At 41.8% G+C, this 27,083-nt stretch overlaps 2 protein-coding genes across 2 annotated transcripts in view; one reads left to right on the plus strand and one right to left on the minus strand.

The window, feature by feature from the left end:
• CRIPT (CXXC repeat containing interactor of PDZ3 domain) overlaps window positions 1-17,096 on the plus strand; it is a 17,349-nt gene extending 253 nt beyond the window's left edge. Inside the window, exons 2-5 of the mRNA XM_073553997.1 lie at window positions 3,249-3,314; window positions 6,715-6,769; window positions 9,904-10,007; window positions 16,014-17,096. Of these exons, the coding sequence (XP_073410098.1) occupies window positions 3,249-3,314; window positions 6,715-6,769; window positions 9,904-10,007; window positions 16,014-16,078 (290 nt within the window). The 3' untranslated portion in view covers window positions 16,079-17,096. The remainder of the gene's footprint in view (window positions 1-3,248; window positions 3,315-6,714; window positions 6,770-9,903; window positions 10,008-16,013) is intronic.
• Window positions 16,906-26,838, minus strand: LOC141057897 (GTP cyclohydrolase 1-like). The gene is made up of 6 exons (XM_073553998.1): window positions 26,255-26,838; window positions 22,116-22,225; window positions 21,831-21,886; window positions 20,162-20,193; window positions 19,923-20,007; window positions 16,906-19,206 (listed from the first exon to the last, which is right to left on the minus strand). The coding sequence occupies exons 1-6, from the start codon at window positions 26,586-26,588 to the stop codon at window positions 19,083-19,085; spliced, it is 741 nt and encodes a 246-aa protein (XP_073410099.1). The 5' UTR covers window positions 26,589-26,838; the 3' UTR covers window positions 16,906-19,082.
• Window positions 26,839-27,083: the final 245 nt, after the last annotated feature.

Raw genomic sequence — 27,083 nt, forward strand, 5'->3', positions numbered from 1 at the left:
TAGTGTTGCAACAGTTGAAGCGCTCATTTTTTTTTCTCAGGAAACGGAGAACTTGTGGCTTCTAACACCGATGTGATTGTGGCCCTATGACAACTCTGACGGTCAGGGTCACATTCCCAGTCTTAGGTAGTGTTCCCTTCTGTGTCGGAGGCTTCATAGCAAATTATGGCACATTTGACGGTGCAGCTAGCGCTAATGTAAGTCAGAGGGGTCGGCCGGGCGTCATCGGCTACATGATGGGGGCGGTTTTTCTGGTTTTTTTTTTTCTTTATTCCACAGAAGAGAAAAAGATCCTGAGACTTGTTTATCTGCTAAATTTAAATATATATATATATATATAAAGATTCTGAGCTGCTTCATCTCTAATGTCAGGGGGTCAGAGGGGACCCGTCGCCTCTCCTGACATTTTGGACGATTCTGAAGCTTCTTTTCGGAGAGCTCCACGTTGTTCCTCTGTTATTCCTTAAGGAATTGTATATAGACATTGACAAATGGGAGGGTCGGGTGCGGAGGTCCCTACACCGATGCACTGTGTTTTTACTATTCAGTGTTCTAAGAAATGATTCTCCAGAGTTGTCATATTATGGGGAATGTAATTATGTATTAATGCCCCCCCTCCATACACCTTACATGGCGGACGAGCGGACGAGCAGTGGTTTGACTGTCTCTCCCGTACTCGATAGCGCTCCTGTGTCCTCTTGAGACATCTCTGTCGGTGGCTCGTCTTGAGAACAAAATTATCGCTAATTCGAAATCAGACGTGCTGGATCCCTTTGTCCTGTGACATCTGTCAGGAGGGACCGCTCCATGCATATTAGACTGTCGGCGGAAACCATCGATATTTGCAGTTTCAGACGGCATTAGTGTATGAGGGGGTGTACTACAGACATCCATAAATGTGACAGATCCTTTTTAATGAAGCTTTCTTTTCTTACTGATTGAACCTGAAAACGACCAGTTGCAGTTAATTTGCGGATTACTTGTAGTGATGAGCGAACGTGCTGGGATAAGGTGTTATCCCTGCATGCTCAGGTGCTAACTGAGAGTCTTCGGCGTGCTCGAATAATATGTTCGGGTCCCCGCGGCTGCATGTCTCCCGGCTGTTCAACTTCAACACATGCGGGGATTGCTTGTTTCTTAGACAATCCCTGCATGTGTTGCGGCTGTTGAACAGCCGGGAGACATGCAGCAGCGGGGACTTGAACATATTATTCAAGCACGCAGAAGACACTCGGTTAGCACCTGAGCATGCTCAGATAACACCTTATCCGAGCACCTTCGCTCTTCACTAGTTACTTGGCTTTAGCACTGCTTGTTGTGAGGTTAAAGCTCTAGCAGGCTATCAGGAGTAGGTTCAGTTTCTTGCTGTCAGACCCAGCCGGTGACTCTGAGGAAAAGACAAAAGGTTTCTCTTTTTACCATTTCTGTCTACTGTTTTCCTAGATACTTAGCACTCACTGAGTGCCGTGTACTGAATAGAAGCATTGGCAATGATCACTCTGCTCGGCATAGCAGAGCTGCTGGTTCTAGTGGACCAGATAAGCTCTGCCATTAACTTTTGTCTCTGTAGGGAACTTTTCCCCCCATAACTGGGGCACCTGAGGAAGACTGTTAGGCCTCATACTCACTGGAGATAAAATCGGACGTTTGCAATCCGATTTAAAATCGGATTGCACTCTGACCAATGTTAGTCAATGAGTGACATCTCACTTGCGATTTTTTTTTTTTTTTTTTTTTTTTTTTTTTTCCCCATCCAAAATCGGACTGAGAAAAAAATCACAGCATGCAAGTTAATGGGTGCGATTAAAAAAAAAAAAAAAGGAGCAAAAACGGGCCATCCGTTTTAAACGGATACATTACCATTCTGTGGCATAGAACACTGTAAATGGTCCTGTAAATGACTGTAGAAAAATAGTTGCTGCGAAAAAAAACGGATAGAAAACGGATGGAAAGATTAAAAATCGCATGACACTCGCGTAGCACTCCACCCTTTTTTACAGTCCAGAAATCGGACCGTTTTTTTGATCTCCAGTGAGTATGAGGCCTTAGCATCCAAAACGTCTTGTGTTTTACTCTGTTTTTAAACTAAAAAAACATTTTTCACATCTGAGATACTTTTAGTTAAGACTCCAGTTTTCTTCTCCATTGTGGGAGCGCCACACCTCTGGATCCTTGGTCAAGAATATTATATGTATTGCACTGTAAGTTATGTGCACGCTAAAACAATTTCACAAAAAAATTATTGTTTGTTCTGCATAAAACAAAGTCTCATTAAGCGGTGTGGGTGATAAAGAAAGTTATGACTGCTGAAAAGTGGAAAACCAGAATTGGGAGGGGGGGGGAACAAAATAAAACTGGTTAACTCCCCTTTCAGGCCTGCTGATAAGGGGTTAATTAGGGAAATATAATGATTGAGAACATTAATTTTTTAGTATTAAATATGTAATAAAAACAGCACAAAATAGAAAAAGGATTCGGGTGCAGGCCCTCCAGCTACATACCAAACCTCCAAATAGTCCATCAAAAAAGAAAGCAGCACACCATGTTAGTTTTTAATAAAGTGCTTTTTTAATAGCCCATATGGCGATGTGCCCATGCAGCAACGTTTCGGTTCAATGGGTGTGAACTTTAAGCAAGCAAGCACTTTATTAAAAACTAACATGGTGTGCTGCTTTCTTTTTTGATGGACTAGTATTAAATCTGGAAATAAATAAAGTAAAATGTCCGTTATCTGGCATTTGTGGACTGGAAACCAGCCATCCTGTATGTACAGGGTGTACCGTAGTTCTTGGATGATCATCACACACAGTAATATGAATTATGCCTGCCAGTGCCTTGTTTCCTGATGCTTTTTACTTAAATCCTCTGAATCATGACATATTGTGGACTTAATGCCCTGATTCATCAAGACTGGCATTGTTCTCGTCAGTCTTAATGAGGTGGCGTACTGGAGTTGGGGGGCGCCTGATTTATTAAGAGGCGCACAACTCTTAAGGAAACTGGAGCGTCTGACACGTGGCATGTGACTCCATGCACCTCGCGGAAAATCTTACTCCAAGCTGGGACCAGAGTAAGATTTCTTGCTTAAGGCTCATCATGAATTAGACAGATTGTTTTTTCACTAGTTTGGAACATGTTGGTGGTTATCATAAGAGATGGGAATCCCATTTGGGAGCACTGACTACTGTTATTATATAATGTTGTATGTCGTTATCACAATTATTGCAGATGTGATATCTGTTTTACAGGTGAGAAGAAGCTGGGCACAGTTATCACCCCTGACACATGGAAGGCAGGAGCCAGGAATACCACCGGTAAATCACATTTTATTGTCTTTTTTCCTCACTTTTCTGCCTTTTTTTTGTGTGTGAACAAACTGAATGAAATGTGCTGATGTCAAACAGTGTGAATAAGTAGTAAGCTAAAAGGGAGTAAATGACACCTCTGCCGTCATCTTCCCATCCTTTATAGTGTCATTTGTGACTGCAGACTTGTTAATGCTCACATCACATTCTGTGGGGATTCTCTAGTGCCACGACCAGTGGTCTCTTGACCCCAAGTATGTGTTTTGCATACATGCAGTCTTGTGTTGAATAGATGTGTGCAGCCTCGCTTAATGTAAGTGTATTGAGTGAGGCCGGACACATCTATATAAATCCCTAAAGCAATACTTTATTATTTAAAAACCACAGATGTGGTACACACCGGAAAAATGTGACAGTAATAGAAAAAATGAAAAATAGGTGTTCAAAATTAAACCCACACTAGGGTAACCCCTACGAGTCCCTATTAGGTAACTATGCTGTACCCTGCCTGGCTGCGGAGGTTGGCACCCTAAGGGGGGAACGTTGTGGCGCCCCCGCTCACGATGGCTATCCCTGGGGGCCCTGATAAACCCTACAGCCACTAGTGGTCCCTTCTACCCAATGTAAGGGAACCCCTCGTTCTAGACAGAGATCAGACCTGCTCTATAGAGGACCCTGTGTCCCAAAAAGAGAGGTTAAAAACAAATTAGAACACACATGGCATAGAGTGGCATATTTGAAGTCCCACAGAAAGATACAGGCAAACTTCAAGGCAGACCAGTGGGGTATCTCAGTTCAGATCATGCCTAATTCTTATATACACAATAAGGAGATGCCATCAATAGTCTCCCACTAATGAAAATATATGGGAAACGCAGAGCTGCAACAGCGGTACTTATCTGCGTTTTTCGCCACCTGCCATCAATTTATGAATGCCTCAAACAAATTAGAACACACATGGCATCGAGTGGCATATTGAAGTCCCACAAAAAGATACAGACAAACTTCAAAGCAGCCCAGTGGGGTATCTCAGTTCAGATCATGCCTAATTCTTATATACAAAATAAGGAGAGGCATCTTTTACAAAAATCGATGTAGAAATAGTAGCTATTTGCACCTATATTGGACACGAAATATCGTAGCATCGGGCCTCCTGATGAGCCCTGGAAGGCGAAACGCGTTGAGGCATTCATAAATTGATGGCAGGTGGCGAAAAACGCAGATAAGTACCGCTGTTGCAGCTCTGCGTTTCCCATATATTTTCATTAGTGGGAGACTATTGATGGCATCTTTCAGCTATTTCTACATCGATTTTTGTAAAAGATGCCTCTCCTTATTTTGTATATAAGAATTAGGCATGATCTGAACTGAGATACCCCACTGGGCTGCTTTGAAGTTTGTCTGTATCTTTTTGTGGGACTTCAATATGCCACTCGATGCCATGTGTGTTCTAATTTGTTTGAGGCATTCATAAATTGATGGCAGGTGGCGAAAAACGCAGATAAGTACCGCTGTTGCAGCTCTGCGTTTCCCATATATTTTCATTAGTGGGAGACTATTGATGGCATCTCCTTATTGTGTATATAAGAATTAGGCATGATCTGAACTGAGATACCCCACTGGTCTGCCTTGAAGTTTGCCTGTATCTTTCTGTGGGACTTCAAATATGCCACTCTATGCCATGTGTGTTCTAATTTGTTTTTAACCTCTCTTTTTGGGACACAGGGTCCTCTATAGAGCAGGTCTGATCTCTGTCTAGAACGAGGGGTTCCCTTACATTGGGTAGAAGGGACCACTAGTGGCTGTAGGGTTTATCAGGGCCCCCAGGGATAGCCATCGTGAGCGGGGGCGCCACAACGTTCCCCCCTTAGGGTGCCAACCTCCGCAGCCAGGCAGGGTACAGCATAGTTACCTAATAGGGACTCGTAGGGGTTACCCTAGTGTGGGTTTAATTTTGAACACCTATTTTTCATTTTTTCTATTACTGTCACATTTTTCCGGTGTGTACCACATCTGTGGTTTTTAAATAATAAAGTATTGCTTTAGGGATTTATATATGAGTTTGATTTGAGAACCCTTAAGGATTATAATTTTCATATTGCCGGACACATCTAGTCAGAATGTGGCCAGAAGTATGCAAATTGCATGCCAGCAATCTCACAGCATCGGAGAATCTTCACAGTGTGCGTGATGTGAGGATTCACCAGTCTGCAGTCACAGAGCAGGGCTAATACAATACAAGCATCAGTAAAGAAGGTATTCCCGACGACATGTTCCCTTTAATGGTACCAGGACATCATGTATATGTAGATACATCATGATACTGAAGCGTACCTAGTTGACAGTCATACTGGAGCATATTTCTTTAAGTTTCCCTCTCATTTTCAAAGCCTAAAGGTAGCAGAGAGTCTTCTTTCCTGTTTCAAAAAAAAGGAAAATCTGAAAGACACATTTGAGAGTGGTGGGATCTTTTCACATTCGTTCAGTTATAACTGTTGTGACTCCAGTACTAATGGAATATAGGAGAATTAACTGTATATGAAGTGTTCTTCTTTATAGGCATATTGTACTGGTACATAGAAATTAGATATTCCTATATACCTGTACTGTACACCTCTTTATACCTGCATATTGGGAGCAAGGTAAAAGTCAGGGAGTTTTGTTTTTCATTATATTTTAGTAATTTTTATAGAAAAACAGTCATAATAATCACATTTTTTATATACACTTTCTAATCATGAATGCCACAAACCAGTAACTAATTTGCACATATTTGGTAATTGGCATAAATAACTATGTGAATTTTTTTTTTACATTTTTTTTCTCTCTTCTCGCTAAAAAAAAAAACCTTTTTAAAGCAATATTTTTGTAAAAAATAGTTATGGCTGTTACAACTATGAATAAATGGGTAAAAAAAAATTGTCTGGACATCTGACCGCTTGCATCACAAAAATGTCAGTGTATTTGTTGTATATATATATGTGTGTGTGTGTGTTTTCTATATGCTTGTGTGTTCTATGTATATGTGTGTCGTGTGTATATGCATGTAATGTATTAGCAGGTGCATATTTTATATACAGTATGTATGCCTAATGTAAACCTGCATGTCTATGTGTGTGTGACTATGTCCTGCACAGTTTTCATATCTGCCCTGGTTCCCCCACTTATGCTTGTAGGTTAGTATGGAGGCTGAAGAACACAATAAAAGAGTGCATGCAGAACATCGGCTCCCTTAGTTATGCCTATGGTCTAATGCTCCATATTAAAACCTTAATAGGCTGCAGATACATAGTGAATGTAGTCAGGGTTTTTTGTGATTTTATTGCATTGTTTTTTGTTGTTGTTGTGTTGTGTTTTTTTTTTAAAGGACGTTTGAAAACTATAATTTATTTTATCAATTAACTTGCAGAAAGCGGCGGCCGAAAACTGAATGAAAACAAAGCCCTGACATCAAAGAGGGCGAGGTTAGTGTCTACAGAGCCCACCACCACTGTCCATGTCCTCCGCTGTATTCTCCCAGGATATTGCACAACTTGGTAGTTTGCCTTCGTGTTGTGTTTGGATGCCAATGTACACAGATCTGCAGATGGAGTCTAATGTACTATCCTCATACCTGCACCGCCTATACACTTTACCCACCAGGCACTACAGTTATTTAGGGAAAAGTGGGACCCAAATCATTTGCAATGAATGGTGAACAACCAGTTTTAGTTTTATCATTTAAAAAAAATAAATAAATAATGGGGAGATGGAAAGGAAACCCAACCTTCCCCTTTCCTCCAAGAAAACTAAATAAAAATAAAATAAATGGAGGAAAAAAATCAAAAGCCTTAAAATCCTATTGAGTTCAATGGATGACGCCCCTTTAGTTGCTAACTTACTGTGTAGTGGAAGTCTGCTCGCCGTATATAAATCCCATCTATCGCAGGACGGCGCGGTGTTCCGGGAAGATCTTACCGAGATGTGACCATGGCAACACGTAATTATTTGTCAGCCAGGAAATTTTCCGGTAAAGGTTACTGCTATTTCCATCCTATAGAATAGGACAATTCTTCCTTCCTTCCATCGATTTACGTGAAATCACTATTTAGGGACCGAGCAGGAACAAGAAATGTCATGTCTGTCACCAACAATTAAAGGGATTGTCTGGCCACTTTTTTTTCTCAAAATGCAGGTAACATTTTTACTGGCTGTTACCCACGATCACCCCAGCACAGGTCACTTTAGTGTGCAATGATATTCTGGACCACTGCAGCCAGTCATGTGATTGAAGAATGGGACATCTTTGATTCCTGTCCCTGCAGAGGCCACCGTAAGGGGCTGTGCTGGGTTATACCTGTTGAGCATATATTCTTTTATGTTATAACATTTCCTGCATGTTTAAAATATATTTTTTTTAAGATGGAAAACCCTTATTTGACAGGAAGACTTTGGTTGATTGTTTTTACAACCCAAGATACCAGATTCTCTGAGGGGGTCTGTATATAATCAGTACACCTTGCTACTGTGTCGCAAAGGCAAAGCAGGAGGATGGTTTAAGGCCGCGTTCACACGTTCAGTATTTGGTCAGTTTTTTACATCAGTATTTATAAGCCAAAACCAGGAGCGGGTGATAAATGCAGAATGGTGACGTGTTTCTATTATACTTTTCTTCTGATTGTTCCACTCCTGGTTTTGACTTTCAAATACTGACCAAATAGTGAACGTGGCCTTAGGTGTTCTTTCCTATTTTTAAAAGGTCCCCTTTGTGGGCCCAGGATGGTGGAAGACATAAAAAAAGACCGACACTCATCTTGTGGACCGGTGCTACTTTTTTTTTTTTTTTTGCAATGTGCTGTACCCCTTGCCAGTCTTCTGACTTCCACATCTGCCAGGGAGCATCATGTGACCGCTGCAGCCAATCATCAGCCGCTGCAGCCTTCTCATTTCGTCTATCTTCCCATTTGGATGAAGTGTGACTGCTGCAGCCGCTGCCAGATGATGATACTAGGACATCGGCAGTGGCCACAGTATTCAGGGCAGAGGAGCAGTGCCAGGTCAGGAGGTGAATATAGGTGTTTTTTTGTTATTTATTTCTTACACCACCATCCTGGGCCCTTTAAGTTTTAGTATATGCTTTAGGCTATGTGCCCACGTTGCGTTTAAATCCGGACACTGAAAACCGGACTCCTTCCCAGAAATCGTGCGTTTTTTTCAGCGCGATTTTCGCATGCGATTTTCAAGCACTTTCCAAGCGATTTGAAGCATCGCTTGGAATGTGATTGACAGGTTGGTCACACTCGTCAAACATAGTGTTTGACAAGTGTGACCAGGTTTTTACTATTAAGGCCGCCTATGTGGCATCAATAGTAAAAGAATGTAAAAAATAATTTAAAAAAATAAAAAATCTGGGTATATTTACCTTCCGACATCCCGCGCAGTCTCAGCGACTCTCCCGTTCCCAGCGATGCCTTGAGAGACCTGTGATGATGTTGATCTCGCGTTGCTATAGCGATCTCACGAGACCACGTCATCACAGGACCTTGCCGCAAGGCATTACTGGGAATGCTGTGGCCCGGGAAGGCAGCGCGGGACGTCGAAAGGTAAATATACCCAGATTTTTTTTTTTTTTTTTTTTATTCATTTTTTTTTTTACAGGGGTATGGTACCCAGGGCCTGGAGGACAGTCTCCTCTCCTCCACACCGTGGGTACCAACCGCACATGAGACGCTTAACTTCGCGCATGTTGGGCATAGCCACATAATAATAATAATAATTTTTATATAGCGCCAACATATTTTACAGCACTTTACAATTAAGCTGGGACATGTACAGACAATAAATTCAATACAAGTTAAGACAATTCAGACAGTGACATTAGGAGTGAGGTCCCTGCTCGCAAGCTTACAATCTACAAGGAAATGGGGGGACACAGTAGGTGAGAAGTGCTTGTTAATTCAGGTCTGGCAATTATAATAAATAGGGATTTTCATATAAAGCTGCACGGGTCATCAGCCCGTGTGTTTAAGTGCAATAGACAAGTATCAAGTGCAGTTATCGTGTGCATGGAGGGTGTGGAGACAGATGAATAGTAGGGTGCAGATTCAGAATAATATTTGGAAGGAGGGAACAGGGCAAAGTTAGTTTGCTCAGTAGTTGATGTGGTAGGCTTGTTTGAAGCCACATGCGGGAAGTAAGCGATTCCCAAGCATTCCTATGGGTGCGGAATCGCGGCAATTCTTTGCAATTCTGCACAAAAGAATGAGCATGCTGCGATTCCGCCGCGGAAAAAAGCGCAGCAATAGTACAGCATGTGCGGAATGCATGGGGTGCGTTCTGTACAAGATTTTTAAGCATTTTCGTGCCAAAAATCGCGGCAAAAACGCTTAAAAATCGCATCGTGGGCACACAGCCTTAATCTTATCATCCTGGAGACAAGTTCCCTCCATCTGTCCCTTTATTTGCAAATATGTTTGTGATTAGTGTTTAAATCTTCATTCTCATACACACAGCTATTAATGTCTTTTCTGATAGTTTTAGCTCCCACCTATTTTCTAATAAATCTTGCAGAATAATTAATGCAATATTGTCATATTTTTATTTATTCTTTGTGTCTTAGGTTTGACCCATATGGAAAAAATCGATTTGCAATATGTCGTATCTGCAAAAGTTCTGTTCATCAGCCAGGATCACACTATTGCCAAGGATGTGCCTATAAGAAGGGTAAGCAGTGGGAAAGAAAACCATAGAGCTGCAGAAGAATAATTGCAAGGATGTAGTAGCCAAAATCCTTGGCCATGAGCTGTGGCCATTAGTTACGACCGCTAGGAAAATGTATTAATATATGACGCCCATTCAAATAAAGGATGATGAAAGATATCCCCGACTGGGATACCCATGTTGTAAAAGGGTTTACCCCGACACTTCCTTTTGAGGTCTAATTCTGAGACCCATTTTAGTCCTACAGTTTACTGCAGGACATAGGCAGGACGTTGATGCCCACTTTAAAGCGTTCGTACTTTCTGTTACGGTCGAGCACCTCTGGCCTCAAGGTAAGATTTAGCACTGTGGGTTTCACTACAAGGTGTAGCCCTGGCAATCTAAAACTGCCAGGATAAGTGCCCTATGGTGCCATCCACAAGGCTATACCAAACAGGATAACCAACCTCTCGTATAGGCATTTACCTCTAAAGCAACCCGTGTTACCTATTTATATAAGTTTTCGGGTTCAGCTGTTGCAGGGCTGTTACTGACGGGCTGTCACCCAGCTTATCTGAGATCCTGAATGGCCAATCTCCTGCTTTGCACATTTATAAATGCGAAAGGGATATATTAGATTTCCTATTTAGGAGTCTTGGAAAGTGGGGTGACAGTAAGGCAGTGTCACTACATGGCAGATACAAGTGCTTCTTAATAAACTAGAATATCATCAAAAAGTTAATTTATTTCAGCTCTTTAATACAAAAAAGTGAAACTCATATATACAGAGTGATCTATTTCACTTGTTTATTTCTGCTAATGTTGATGATTATGGCTTACAGACAATGAAAACCCAAAAGTCATATCACAGTAAATTAGAATACTTTATAACACCAGCATGAAAAATGACTTTAAAATCTGAAATGTTGGCCTACTGAAATGTATATTCAGTAAATGCACTCAATACTTGGTCAGGGCTCCTTTGGTATCAATTACTGCATCAATGCGGCGATCAGCCTGTGGCACTGCTTAGGTGTTATGGAAGCCCAGGCTGTTTTGATAGCAGCCTTCAGCTCATCTGCATTGTTGGGTCTGGTGTCTCTCATCTTCCTCTTGACAATACTCCATAGATTCTCTATGGGGTTAAGGTCAGGCGAGTTTGCTGCCAATCAAGCACAGTGATACTGTTTGTAAACCAGGTATTGGTACTTTTGGCAGTGTGGACAGAGGCCAAGTCCTGCTGGAGAATGAAATTTCCATCTCCAAAAAGCTTGTCGGCAGAGGGAGGCATGAAGTGCGCTAAAATTTCCTGGTAGACTGCTGTGCTGACTTTGGTCTTGATAAAACACAGTGGACCTACACCAGCAGATGACATGGCTCCCCAAACCATCAGTAATTGTGGAAACTTCACACTGGACCTCCAGCAGCTTGGATTGTGACCTCTCCACTCTTCCTCCAGACTCTGGGACCTTGATTTCCAATTGAAATACTAATTTTACTTTAATCTGAAAACAACACCTTGGACCACTGAGCAATAGTCCAGCTCTTTTTCTCCTTGGCCCAGGTAAGACGCTTCTGTCGTTGTCTATTGGTCATGAGTGGCTTGACACAAGGAATGTGACACTTGTAGCCCATGTCCTGGATACGTCTGTGTGTGGTGGCTCTTGAAGCAATGACTCCAGCAGGAGTCCACTCCTTGTGAATCTCCCCCCAAATTTTTGAATGGTGTTTTCTTAACAATCCTTTCAAGGCTGTGGTTATCCCGGTTGCTTGTGCACCTTTTTCTACCACACTTTTTCCTTCCACTCAACTCTCCATTAATAAGCTTGGATACAGCACTCTGTGAACAGCCAGCTTCTTTAGCAATGACCTCTTGTGGCTTACGCTCCTTGTGGAGTGTCAGTGACTGCCTTCTGGACATCTGTCAAGTCAGCAGTCTTCCCCCATGATTGTGGATCTACTGAAACAGACTAAAGGCCCTTTTACATTTAGCGATGCACCAGCGATCCGACCGACGATCCGACCCGGTCAGGATCGCAGGTGCATCGCTAAATGATTGCTAGTGAGCTTTCACACAGAAAGATCTCACAGCGACGCAGAGCACGATACTCGCCTTTCACACACAGCGATCCTGACGTCCTCCCGCCCGCCTCCACGCGACGCTCGTCGGCGCCAGCAGGAAGCTGACGAAGAGAAATGGAGCCGCCCAATCTTGCGCGATCAGCGATAACCAGCGGGGGAGCCGGTTGGAGGTAAGTATCACACATAGCGATATCGCTAGCAATATCGCTATAACGTCACAAAACCAGTGACGTTTTAGCGATATTGCTAGCGATATCGCTATGTGTAAAACCCCCTTAAGGGACCTTTTCAAACACTTAGGAGCCTGTACAGGTCTGTTTTGTTAATCTAATTTTCTGATGTTTTTTGTTAATCTAATTTACTGAGATAATGACTTTTGGGTTTTCATTGGCTGTAAGCCATAATCATCAGCATTAACAGAACTGAAATAGATCACTCTGTAATGGCTCTATATAATGAGTTTCACTTTTTGTACTGAAGAACTGAAATACTTTAACTTTTTTTTTTTTTTTCAAAATTCAAGTTTTATTGAAAGATTTAATAATTTTCAATCTCAGAATACAACAAAAAGAAAAGAATAACTAGGACAATATCAGTATATCATAGAATATAAGTATATTGTCCAACAAAACATCAAGTTATAAGAAGAAAAAGGAGGGAAGGGAACATTTTAGGCCATCAGTATTACAATTATGAAGTTAATAAAATCCAATGGAAACCATACATAGAGTAACCAGGCACGGAGCACAATGCGGACAGAGAAGAAACACACAGTAGAAAGGGGTGGATCCCATCAGTCTGATGTAAGACGGTAGGCATCGGATTCTTAGGATTCAATCCAGTCTCTCCAAGTCTCACAGTATCTATCACAGTCAGTGGGGGATTGGGCAATCATGTGTTCCATCCTATTTAGAATACATTTACTTTTTGATATTCTAATTTATTGAGAAGCACGTGTATTTTCCATCTCTGATTTTGCTGCAGATTTCGCTAAATACATTGTAAAGATTTTCTGCATCACAGTCGTTTTATTTTTACAGATATTTTTTGTGTATATGGGTGTGAAAACCCTGCAAGAGGGAAATCTGTGCAGCACATCTGCAGCAATTCTGCCATGTGTGAATGTCGTCTAGACCTTGATTGGTTGCAGATCAGATTACCCATAGATTTTCTAGCAAAACATTTTGAGAAAAGTCTGGGGGCAGTATGCACATTTTTGTTACTAGAGCTTTATGGGAGTAGACGGGGGTCCCCCATTCCAGACCCTGTTTTTTTTTTTTTTTTTTTTTGTTTGCTTGAAGAGAATATTTTGCTCTATAGGGCCCAACATGTGCGTCTATCAACTCTTGAACGGTTTGTAATGTTTTGTTTCCCCTGTGGTTGTGCTGCATGAAATCTGAACACTTACTGCTGGATTCTCCTTCAGGTTACAGCTGATTTCTGGAAGTCCCCAACTTGTGATCATAACGGAGAACCATTGTAATAAAAAGGGATTGTCCACAGGGTACGATCCTTTTAACCCCTTGTCAACATCCGCAGTACATTTCTGGCTGGAAGCGGCGACAAAAATCTCTCTCATAGAAACATTGTTTTTTTAAAAAATTGTTTAAATAAAAAACGCCCCCCCCATTTTTGACAACCAACCTTGCTAAAGCTGACAACTGGGGTCTGGTATTCTAAGGCTGGTAAGGGGCTATATATATTGACCCACCCCTCCAGCCTAAAAATAGCAGCTCGCAGCTGCCCAGAAAAGGCACATCTATTAGATGCGCCAATTCCGGTGCTTTTCCCGACTCTTCCCACTTGTCCTGCAGCGTTGGCAAGTGGGTTCATATTTATGGGGTTGATGTCACCTTTGTATTGTCAGGTGACATCAAGCCCACGGATTACTAATGGAGATGCGTCTATAAGACACCCATCCATTACTAATCCTATAGTTGTATGATAAAGACACAGCCAGAATAAGGCTGAGTTCACACGTAGCGTTTTTTTTTTTGCGTTTCCGTGGCGGTTTTAAACGCGCGATTTTGCCGTGAAAAATAAGCACCCCATACATTCCTATGGGATTCCGCAATGCTGTGCTAGTGCTGCGTTTTTTTCCGCGATGGAATCTCTTTGCGGTAAAAAACGCAGCATGCTCATTAATTTAGCGGAATCACGGCGATCCCTCACCCATAGGAATGCATTGTTCTGCTTACTTTCCGCATGTGGCTGGGCACACCATGCGAAAAGTAAGCCGAGCATTTGCGGATGGTACCCACGGTCCGGAGGAGAGGAGACTGTCCTCCGGGCTCTGGGTACCATATCCCTGTAAAAAATAGAATGGATTACTGGGACCGGGAGCGTGGAGAGAGGCAGGAAGGCTGCATTCTGCAAGCTAATTACGCTTGCAAAACGCTAGTTTTTCCGCGGGAATTTAAAATGCGATTTTTATTTTTTTTTTTTCTTCCCCCCCCCCCCCGCAGAATGGAATCTGGAATTCTCGCGGTAACTTCCGCGAGAGTTTCGCTACGTGTGCACATAGCCTTAAGTATTTTATTTAAAATTAAAACAAAGCACACTTTTACATTTTTGTTTAAAAATAATACACATTTATACTCGCTTAACGCCCATTCTATTGTAGCCAATGTCTTCTGTAATAAAGCAAAATAAAAATAAACGATATCCCTCACCTGTCCTTCGTTCTGTCCCACGCCATAATCCATGTCTGGGGATAAATAGTTTTCAACCTTGACTGTGCCAAGATGCGACCGTCCATGCTCAGAACCAGTGATGAATGAGCTGCTATGAGCTCGGCATCAGTAAGCAGCGTAGACATCAACGAGGTTACTGCCAGTCACCGAGGCTGCATTTCCAGTTGGGCTGAAATGCGGTGAGCTCAGCACCATGAGAAAAAGACACCGAGTTCACCTCTGTTCAGCTTAGTGAGTTCACCGCAGATCTTTGATGCATTTTTCTCATGGTGGTGAGGTCACCGCGGTTCAGCCCGGCTGGAAACGCAGCCTCGGTGACCGGTAGTAACCGCGTTGACGTCGCCACTGATGCTGCGCGCGCATCAGCTCATTCATCAGTGGTTCTCAGCCTGGGCGCTCGCATCTTGGCACCATCCAGGTTGAAAACTATTTATATCCAGACATTTAAATAATGATGCTGATTTAAAGTAGACATGTGAGAAATGATATTTATAAATTATTTTCTACAGCATGGCGAACTGGTTAAAAAAATTGAAAGTTTGAAAATTGGGAAATTATCACCAAAATTGCAATATTTTCACAAATAAACACATAAAATTTCAACCTAAATTTGTAACTAACATAAAATACTTGTCATGAAAAAAAATATCCCATACGATAAATGCCAAAGCGTGGAAAAAATGGAATTGGCAGAATTTCTTTTTTTTGTTACATCACCTCCTAAAAGTAGAATACAAATAGATAAGAAAGTCATATGGATCCAAAAATGGTATTGATAAAAAAAACACTATCGTACAACTAAAAAGCCATCATACAACTCTATCAATGGGAAAAGTAACTGTAGTGTTCAGAATACGGTCAACTGAAGCCAAGTTTTTAGTAAAAGAAATATATAAAACTATATAAATTATTATCACCATAATAGTACTGAACCATAGAACAAAGTCACGTGAACACCGTAAAAACAAATCTCAAAAAATAACAGCTCAATTTCTGGTTTTATTTTATTTTTATTTTTTTTTAATTCAACTTTTTTCCACATTTTTTTAGTATGATAAAATGAGTGGTGTTATTAAAACTACAGCTTGTCCTGCAAAAAAAAGATAATGTTGATAGAAAAATAAAGTTCTGACTCTTGGAACAAGCAGAGGAAAAGACAATGGCTGCGTCTCCTAGGGGTAACACACTGTATAAAACATTGTAAGGTGATGGCAACCTCTTCACTCCTTCATACTTTTTATTTTTCTTGTTCTAGGGATCTGCGCCATGTGTGGGAAGAAAGTCCTGGACACAAAGAATTATAAGCAAACCTCCGTGTAAAGAGCTGTAAGACTATAGCATAATCCCATGGACGAAGAATTTACTTCTGTATTATCCATGTAAATATTTCATGTCCTGCTTTTATATTTCTAAGCAGACACATTCTCTGAGATTTCCATGTCTGACATTAGTGGACGTTTTCTCTGTCTGTTTTTTTTTTTTTTGGGGTGGGGAGGTGAATTTAGAATTTTTTCCCGTTTTATCTTTACTATGTTATTTTATTGTCAGAAAACAACCTACTGTTTAAATACATTTTTTGTCTATTTTTTTTTGCCAAATTTTTATTTTCAGGTCACATTCTGTTTTGAAAATAAGAACTTTTGCAATTTTCACACGAACCACTGGGGCTTTATTTAGGCTTTAACTTTCTTACTGTTTCTGGAAAGAACACCTGCACATTAGCAACAATGGTCGGATCCTAACCCTATCTTATGTATTGAAGCATCTAATGAGCGTGTGCTAAGGTTATTGTGAAAGGAGAGGGAGCTGTGACATCATGTATTATGATTGGTGGATCCTGTGTTATCAGCTGTGTATAGAGGTGTTACCTGTCATTTTAATCCTGCCTCTGCTGATAAAGAGCCTGCTGTAAACTTTCCCTGAAAAGGCAGAAAACAAGTCTAAAAAGTGGCCAGTGTGAGAATTGCAAGATTACTAATTTTAATTTTTACAAATATCGTAATATTAAAAACAAAACCTTTTTCAAAAATACATGTAACACAAACATTTGATTTAAGTAATACAGTAGGTAATCTTTTGCTGATCCATTCCTCTTGAAAAAGCTTATTCTAACAATTTTCAGCCTATGTAAATAGGTCTTTAAATAGTTGTTTTTTTTTTTTTTTCCCAATAATTTTATTTTTATTTTTTAAATTTCTTTTGAGTAGAATAATAGAAATCTGGCACAACAGACGCCAGATGTCAGTGTGAACAGATCCCGGTCCACACTGAATATCTTCTACGTGATCCAGAGTTATGAGTTTTGTAAATTAAAGAAACTGAATGTTTTAAAATGTTATGTCGTGTGATGTTTGTTGTGTATAGAAGCTGTGTTTGGATAGACTTTAGCTTTAAGATATCCCTGTATTATTTACAGAAAAGTAAAAGGTTGTCTAACAGACAACATATCCTATCCACAGGAAAGGTGATGAATGTATGACTCCTCCTACGGTGTCCGACCACTTGGAGTGCCACCGATCATAAGAGTGGGAGATCCAAAGTTCCTTGACCTACAACCCCGTTCACTGCTCATTGGTGGGGTGGCCTCCCATGCTCACCACTGCTTTTTTTTATTTTTTACAAGGAGACAATGGCATCCCTATTTTCAGGATCTGTCGGGCTCTGCAGCCTGATCCCCAGTGATCATACAATTTTTGCCTGTCATACAGATGATTGATCAAATTGAGAACTGTGGAACTTGGAGGTTAAAGGGGTATTCCCATCTCCCAAGATCCTATACAAAAAAGTAATAATATTAGCAAATACCTCCAATTTAGAAATGTAGCATAGTTCTTCTGATAACCTATGTCGCTTACCTCATGTGCAGGGCATTGCAGTCGCTTAGGTTTCCATGGTTATGGCTAGTCATACAATGACCGTGGCTATTGGTCGCAACCATGGATAGCTTAACTACTCCAATGTCCTGCGCATGGGCTAAGCAACATGTTATCAGGTAAAATATGCTACTATTCTCATTGGCGGTATTTGCTATTTTTGTTGTTATTATTATTATTCCTACTACATGTTAGGATCTTGGAGTTGGGAATACCCCTTTAAGTCATTACCTAAAAGAGAAGACAACGCTTAAGGACATTATATTTTTCTTACTTGAATACTAAAAAATATTTATATCTGTACAGATATTCATTATGTAAACTAGGGGGCAGGTCAGTGAGGGATCAGTGACCTGTCAGCAGTCTGCATTATGAATATATAATCAGAGCATCACCTGAAGATCCCCACAGACCGCCCCGGGGAACGTGTATTTGTGGCTAAAAATCATAATTTGCAATTGGGTTGTATTAAAAATGTTGCAGCGTTTGTCTTCTATAGCCTTTGTGTGTTGCACTGGTTTTTTGCTGGCTGTAGAATGAATTATTGAGATTCTGTCGGTCAACTCACTGATCTGACAGGAGGTTTATATCTCTTAAAAAAAGACATAAGCTCCTCTCAGCTGAAACATTCATGGCCGAAAGTGTTGGCACCTTTGAAATTGTTCCAGAAAATGAAGTTTTGTTTTTTCCAGAAAATAATTGCAATTATACATGTTTTGTTACACGAGAAACTTTATCTCCTTTGTGTGTCTTGGAGCAACACAAAAGAAAAAGAGAAAAAAAAAAAAAGGCGAATTGAACATAATTTCATATAGAATCCCCAAAAATGGGCCAGGTAAAATTGTAGTTTTTCTAAAATTGTCGATAAACCACTTTGTTTCAGGTATGTGATGCTCCTCAAACTCACCTGTGGCAAGTAACAGGTGTGGGCAATGTGAAAATCACACTTGAACCCAGATAAAAAGGGAGAAGTTGATTCAATCTTTGCATGGTGTGTCTGTGTGCCACACTAAGCATGGAGAACAGAAAGAGGAGAAGAGAACTGTCTGAGGACTTTAGAACCAAAATTCTTGAAAAATATGCTGGTGCCACAGACAGAAAAAAAGCTAAACTGCAGTTTGCCAAAAAGTACATGAGTAAGCCAAAATCCTTCTGGCAACGCGTCTTGTGGGCAGATGAGACCAAGATAGAGCTTTTTAGTAAAGCACATCATTCTTCTGTTTACTGAAAACGAAATGAGGCCTACAAAGAAAAGAACACAGTACCTATAACAATAGCGTTCGTTCTCATCGGTTCACTGTGAATCTATCAATAGTGAAATTTGTTTTATTTTTTTTCAGATAAACAAAAGAAATCTATAACGTTGAGCACCCTCGATGAATTAATCACAAATATTACAGTTTCATTGTGTGAATATACTTTGCATATTTTACATGAGTGCCGGTAGATCATTATTTGATCAGTGAGAGGAATTCTTCTCTGGTCTTAGGATCGTCTCTGAAGACGCCGTGCATTGTGCTGGTGACCGTTCTGCTGTTCATTTTCTGTACTCCTCGCATTGCCATACACATGTGCCTGTAATGAAGAACACAAACCTTCCTCAATATATGAGCCCTGGAAGTGGTGCCATTAAAATATTCAACCCCTCGTAATGGTACAGATTTCCCTTACAATTCATGCTGATTTCTGGTTGTAAATTATAGGAAATCTCTTGGGCCTTTTCTTTTTTTATTTACTTATTCATTAATTTTTTGCTAAATCTCATTTTTGCGAATGGGTTTCATTAAAAAAACCTTTCACTGGTTGCTTTCTATAGCCGATGTGTTGCACTGTCTTGTTGGCTGAAGAAAAAGTTAACTAGATAATCTGTCAGTGAGCGTTTATAACTCTTATTTTCTTTCTTCTGAGCTTTTCTCACCTGATTTTTTTAATCATAAAGTTCAGCTCAACTTTTATGTGGTCATAAAGCACACGAATTTTCAGTGACCTGCTGACACTCTACAGGTCACCATGTATCCCCAACCTAAGTCGACTGAGAGGATCTCAGAAGAAGGAAGTTAAGAATGAGCTTTCTAATGGATTCTTAGTTAACTCATTCTGCAGCCAGCAATAGTAAGTGCAACACAGAAGCTACAGAAGACAAACGGTGCAACAGTTTTACTAAAAACCCAATTGCACAAATTATTTTTAGCCAGAAATACACACATTTTAGTAAAAAAAAAATCTTATCCATAATAGCCTAAAGATTAATTTTTAGAAAAAAAAAAAAATACAAGAAAGATGCTACTTACAAAGCCTCTATAACAACTGCCACTCCCATCGGTTGGAGCGCCTCATTGATTGCAAGGGCAATTTGCTTCGTAAGTCGTTCTTGAACTGTAAAATATGCAACAGTATTATAATTGTAGATCACAGATGATTGCTAGACCGGTAATAAGAAGTCTGAATGTTTCACAAAGTTGTTTCATTTCTTCTGTGAATTTTATTATTTTAAAATAATAAAAAATTGTAAGCCTATATATAATCTTACCTTGTAATCTCCAGCTGAAGATTTCAACAATTCTGAAAGAAGGAAAAAAAAGTTATCAAATGTCTAATTCTAGGGGGACAGCAGCAAATAAAATGGCCATAGATCATTAGTTATTTGTATATATATTGACTCTGAGCTGAAGAGAGCAGCTGCTATGGTGTTTCCAATACATGGCACAGAGAGAAGGTTTCCTGTTCTTCATTGCTTACTTTGCACACAGAAAGAAGCAGTAGCTTGGAGAATAATAATCTGCAGTACTGAGCAGTGTAGATGTGAATCTGGCTCTGGGTGAGGTAAAAGACTTGATAGAAAGCTCAGCACAATCTTTGTATGCCTCCCTCAGCCTGTTTTCTCATTCTTCCTCTGTAACCTGACATCTCACTGAGCTGGCTGTCAGTCTGGTCTCGAGCAAGGAGAAGCTAGTTTTTTCAAAGTGGATGATGATTCATGAGGCAGCGAAGAGAGGAGAAATGTCTCAAAGCAGGAAGCAGAATTCTCTAATAAGGGCAGCTTAGTTGTCACAGCACTTTAAGCCTCTGTCCTCTGATGATGCCAGATTCCTGGTGAAACATGTTTGGGGAGGCTTTAGGTTTTACTAGCTTCAGTCACTCTGTGTTATTGGCAACAATATTAGAGAGCAGTTGGTAACGGCTGTAGCCCGATGTCCCCTTATACACACGGACTGTCCTATTTTTTAATCTTATTCTTTAGATAATGAAAAGTTAATTTTTAACCGGCTTTCGTTAGGGTTCAGTTGCCTTCATTGGCAAATTGTAATTAAAGCACTGACAATCTGACAGGCCCCTGCTATCCATAGGGTTCCTGAGCTGTCACAGCACTGACAGCCTGACACGCCCCTGCTATCCATAGGGCAGCTGAGCTGTCACTCACAGCCTGACACGTCCCTACAATCCATAGGGCGGCTGAGCTGTCAATGACAGCCTGACATGCCCCTACTATCCATAGGGTGACTGAACTGTCACGCACATCAATAATAACCTGACACGCCCCTGCTATCGTTAGGGCAGCTGAGCTGTGACTCGGCACTGACGGCCTGATCCGTCCCTGCCATCCATAGGGCAGCTGAGCTGTCACAGCCTGACACGCCCCTCCTATCCATAGGGCGGCTGAGCTGTCACAGCCTGACACGCCCCTGCCATCCATAGGGCGGCTGAGCTGTCACAACCTGACACGCCCCTGCCATCCATAGGGCGGCTGAGCTGTCACAGCCTGACACGCCCCTGCCATCCATAGGGCGGCTGAGCTGTCACAGCCTGACACGCCCCTGCCATCCATAGGGCGGCTGAGCTGTCACAGCCTGACACGCCCCTGCCATCCATAGGGCGGCTGAGCTGTCACAGCCTGACACGCCCCTGCCATCCATAGGGCGGCTGAGCTGTCACAGCCTGACACGCCCATGCCATCCATAGGGCGGCTGTGCTGTCACAGCCTGACACGCCCCTGCCATCCATAGGGCGGCTGAGCTGTCACAGCCTGACACACCCCTGCCATCCATAGGGCGGCTGAGCTGTCACAGCCTGACACACCCCTGCTATCCATAGGGCGGCTGAGCTGTCATTCACAGCGTCTGTAATAAACTGTGGTGGAAACTTGACAGTATGTTTGTTTTGCTTTCTGGGAAGCCCAGTCGCTGCGAGAAGAATCTTACCTCGCCAGTTTGCTCAGGCCAACAACTTTTTTATTTGGTAAATAGCCGATGTGCACCTAGAAATGAAAAAAACTCATTACACTGAGAGCCGCACGACCGTACATGCACCGTCTCACAGTGAACAAGTACATAGCCATGAAGATCTGAGACTACTAGGGGATGTAACAAGGAACAATCAGGCAAAACATTTTTATTAAAAAAAAAAAATCTATAACTTGACTCATTTTAAATGATTAGTAGCTGACAGTGTTAGTGTATATTGTGCTTGCTGGTTTTGGTACATACCCTGCCGAAGAATGGCACCAAGTGATGTTCGCAGAGCGAAAAAACATCAATGTCCTTCACAATGACAATTTCATCATGGTCTTCATCAAATATGGCATTATTGAGAATATCTGCAATACACAAATGCAGAAATCAATTGTTCAGTGTCCTGGCAATTATAACAAATGTATCCAGGTATCGTTACCGTAAATGTTTATGGATTGTTTTGTTTTTTTTATTCCAAATTTACCTAGAAATTACACCTTATCACACTTTCCCCTTAAATTGCTTATCTATAAAAGTGGATGGGATAATAGTGTCTTATGCCATAGATGCCCAACCCTCTCACCTGGGAGAATGTTCACCACCTTACCCCTTTCTTTGCAGGACAACCAGCAGTCACATGTGGAAGGTAGGAGTAAATGGAGGACTGGTTGTGACTTTCTGCTGTGACAGGTGTACACATCTCTAACATGTTTGTTTGTCTGTAAATACCTTCATTCCTCATAAAATCTTATTTCTGGGACATCATTTTGTTTTTCAACTGTTCCTGTGTTTTTGTTTTTTTTTATGGCAATACATGAATAATTGAAATCTAGTCGCTTCTTTTTCCTCTATAAATTGGCAAATGTCACTGCCCAGTCTTACCCTGAAATCACACATTCGTATTAACAGTGCTCGGAGAGAAATTCCTGGCCTGACTGCAGGTCTTCTCATCTCTACCAACATCCTCATTGTGTAAGACTGGATAACCTTTTTTCATGTGGATTAATCAGCAATGTGTCACTGTTTGAGATGTACTTTCTCCTAAATTTCCCTCTTCCTTCACCCGCATCCTGCTCTGCAGTCCATTCCCTTCCGGTAGGTAGCATTGCGTAACCAACACTTGTGCCTGTGGATTCAGTCTCTAGTACTGAAGTGGGTGTGTGCCCTTTGGAAATACCTGTTTTGTGGGTTCTTCAGAAAATTGATTTTTGTATCTGGTTTTAGCCTCAAGGAGTTGTCTGGTGAAAACAAATAATCGCTTATCCAGTGGATACCTTGCTGATCATTGGGCATCCAACACCGATCTGCAGTACAGGGCCCTTTTATTCCCATCAGAATGGAACTTCAGTGCACATGTTTGACCTGAGCTCCAATTATTGCATGTGGCGCTGCCGAGAACTGCACTCACTTTTTTCCAACAAGCCCAGAGTATAAACAGACCTGCTGATCCGACCTGCTGATCCATTTTAGATAAAAATTCCTAGTTCTGCAAATTAATGTGGATCCCAGCAGTGAGACATCCACCGATCAGTAAGTTATGATCCATCCTGTCCATACGTGATGGCGTGTTTTCACTGGAGAACCCCTTTAGCCATTCATTTCACCTCTTATCCAAATCTTCCTGGGGATCCCACCTTCTGGCAATGACCTGTTCTCGCATTAAGGCTAAGTGCCCATGTTGCAGAAATGCTGCGGAAATGTCCGCAGCATTACCGCAACTCCTATCCGCGGGTAAAAACGGCATGCGGACTTCGCATGCGTTTTTCCGCGAAATACAAGCATTTTGCAAGCATTTTTAGCTTGCAGAATGCTTGCGCTTTCCATGCGATTTGAAGCATCTCTTGGAAAAGTGATTGACAGGTTGGTCACACTTGTCAAGCTTAGTGCTTGACAAGTGTGACCAACTTTTTACTATTGATGCTGCCTATGCAGCATCAGTAGTAAATGATAGGATATTAAAAATAAATTAAAAAAAAACCAGAATATACTCACCTTTTGGCGGCCCCCGAAGCGATCCCGCCTTTCAGCCACGCTGCCGGCATCTTCCGCTCCCAGGGATGCCTTGCGACAATGACCTCTGATGACGTAGCATCTCGTGAGACCGCTACGTCATGTCATCAGAGGTCATTCGCGCAATGCATCCCAGGGAACGGCAGATGCCATGGCTGAGGGCGGGAAAGACTCCGGGGGCCATCAGAAGGTGAGTATATTCCAATTTTTTATTTTAATTCTATTTTTTACAGGTATATGGTACCCAGGGCCTGGGTACCATCCGCACATGAAGCCCTCACTTTACGCATGTGGCTATGCCCACCATGCGTAAAGTGAGCATTTCAATGCAATCCTATGGCAGCGGAATCGCCGCGATTCCGCAGTAAGAATGGACATGCTGCGGATTTTACCGCTATGCGATTCCGCAGCGGTTAGATCCTCAGCATGGGCACAGCAATTGCGGAATCCCATAGGATTGCATGGGGATGCATTTTTGAAGCGTTTAAGCGTTTCCGCGGCTGCAAAAATGCGTTGAAAACGCATAAAAACGCAACGTGGGCACATAGCCTTAGGCTACGTTTACAATTACCGGTGTTTTTGCGGTCCATTATTGCGACCTGCTTTTGCGGGCTGTATCAAAGCAATTTTTATCGTCTGCCGTAATAATGGACCTCAAAAAAGCTTGCAGATCGCCATTTTTCATTTTTCCAATACTATGGAAATAGTATTGTAAAAAAAAAAAAAAAAGGCGTTCCGCAAAACCGGAATTCACGGTGCACCGCAATGCTTTTCAATGGGGGCCGTGTCCGTACGCCGTATAAAAGTTCGATCTTTTATCACGGCCGCAAATACGGCCATACGGCGCACCGTGGAATTTTTGCGGGCCGATTATACCGCCCCACAGGAATCTATTGGAGTCGCAAAATCGTCCCGCAAAGACACGGTAAGTGTAAAAGCAGCCTTATACGAATGAGCTCAACATTGTTCTTAGTGGCATTAATTGAGCAATGACCCCAAAGAAGGGGGATAGGAGAGTGACCCACTATTGTCAGGACATCAGGTAAGTAATATTTTGGGTCAGAGATTACTCCTTACTTTTTGGATATAAGCATTTTGAAGGCACAATCAACGCCCATAGTTCAGGACTGATCATGGAGGCCAATCTTTCCTGGTGCAGTGTTTCATTTTCTGTTTATTTTGGATGTTAATGTTACGGGTGGAGAACTGAATTTTGGTTGACAGATAAAAGTCACACAACTGCAAGGTGCACACAAGCTAGATTCACGTTTGCTTTGGGTGTGAAGTGAGAACAAAACAAAATCTAGCTCATAATTGGTGCAAAATTAAAGGAAAGTATCTACAAGTTACTCAACTTTTCATATCGCTATTAAAACCACAAGGAAAGGGGATAACTGGCTGATCACAGAGGGTCTGACCGCTGGAACATCCCCAGTGATCTTGAGTAGCGGGGTCGACATCTGGTGCGCATGCTTGACCTCCTCTCCGTTCATGGTCAGTGGGACTTTCAGGAATAGGCAAGCGCTTAGGTTTCATTTTACCATGTTTTAATCTATTTTTCAATAACAATAGATTTTACTTCTATCCTAGATGGATGTGCCGACACACTTTCTTTTGCTCCACTAGACAAGCGCTGAACTCTGCTTACTCCAGGAGACAAAAAATGGAGCGGAGATTTGAACATGCACACATCCACTCCATCCATGGTCCTAGCAGTCGGACCTCCAACAATCAGCAAGTTATCCCCTTTTCTGTAGATAGGGAATAATCTACGATGGTGATGGTCACTCAGGTGCACAGCTGGTTACAGGGCCATAATTAAAGCTGTGCTTGGTAACGAGCACCGCACTGGCGTGATCATCACACGGCCAGGACAGATTTCCATCCTCTGCATAGAATGATCGTTCCCATTCATCAGTGATACAGAAATATTAGAAAATTGCATGTCTTTTTGTTCAGCAAAATTCCGGCTTCATTTGCTAGAACCAGAATCCCCCGTTATGCATTGTTACCCCGCAGCACAATAATACATGCTCACCTGTTCAAGCCCTTGCAGATCAAACATTGAGTTTTTGACTGCAATAATCATGTACTGCCTCATGACCACTGCAGCCAATCACTGGCCTCAGTAGTGATGCTAGAATATATGCCCTGTGATTGGCTGCAGCTGTCACATGGACGTATGCGATGTCATTGCTCCGGCCAAGTAAACAATGACTGACACAGCCAAGTAAACAATGACTGACACAGCCAAGTAAACAATGACTGACACTGCAGAGGATTGAACGTGGTTTTATGTGCGATTTTGTTACTGGGCTCAAATCACGATCTCTATCTGGGCCCCCGACCTACTGCCCACCCCTGCGATGTGCAGGAGAACTCACCATGGATGTCCTCTTGATATCCCTTAGTGAAGTACTGCATGGCTTTGGCAGCTCTAAGAGGGGTCTTCTGTAAGCCTTCCCTTTCGGGGTTCTCCCCCAGTTCTTTTAGGATGGCAGTGTAGGCACTTGCTATAGCCGGCAGCTTCTCTTCTTGGTGCTCCTTATTGCACTGGTTCACGCTTTGCTGCGCCAAAGTCTTTTTCACGTCCATGGGTCCATTGTAACTGGTGAGATAGTTGCAGTTGACTTCTCCGTTCATGTGGCTGTTCATGGTGGGATGGTTGTGGTCACAGGGACGGTGCAATGGCAGCTCTGATGGATCAGTCAGACTCATTCAGGGAATCCTCCGTATTTATACATCACCAGAGCACCAAGGCCAATCTCCGATGACAATCTATGACGCTCTGACTTTCCAGTGGCATGGCCTCTTCTCCCTCAGGCTCAATTGCATATGACTGTCTGATGCACATGAATGGAAGTAAGGGGGGGCGTCTGATAAACAGGTTAGCTATGCCGCTCTTCCAGACGAGCTGGCCATTTGCCCTCTCATTCATTACGCTTTCACACATTTTACAGTTGCCACACTAGTAATGTAACCTGCAGCAGAACACATGGTCAAGTTGTAATACTGGGTGTAGACACAAATAGTTCCATGTATGAAACGCGGAAGGCGATAAAGATAAATATCAAATGTGGCGTTTAAGGGGTTAATTTTCCTTGTTGATTCATTTTAGGATATATGTTTGCAGCATTTAGGTCTCGTTTCTCTGATCTAGAGCCCGAATCCCTAGTGAGACATAGTATACTAACTGCCTAATGTGGCACTTAG

The sequence above is a fragment of the Dendrobates tinctorius genome, unplaced genomic scaffold (assembly GCF_039654945.1).
Source record: "Dendrobates tinctorius isolate UK_male_01 unplaced genomic scaffold, ASM3965494v1 ptg000205l, whole genome shotgun sequence".
In the NCBI taxonomy this organism is placed as follows: Eukaryota; Metazoa; Chordata; class Amphibia; order Anura; family Dendrobatidae; genus Dendrobates; species Dendrobates tinctorius.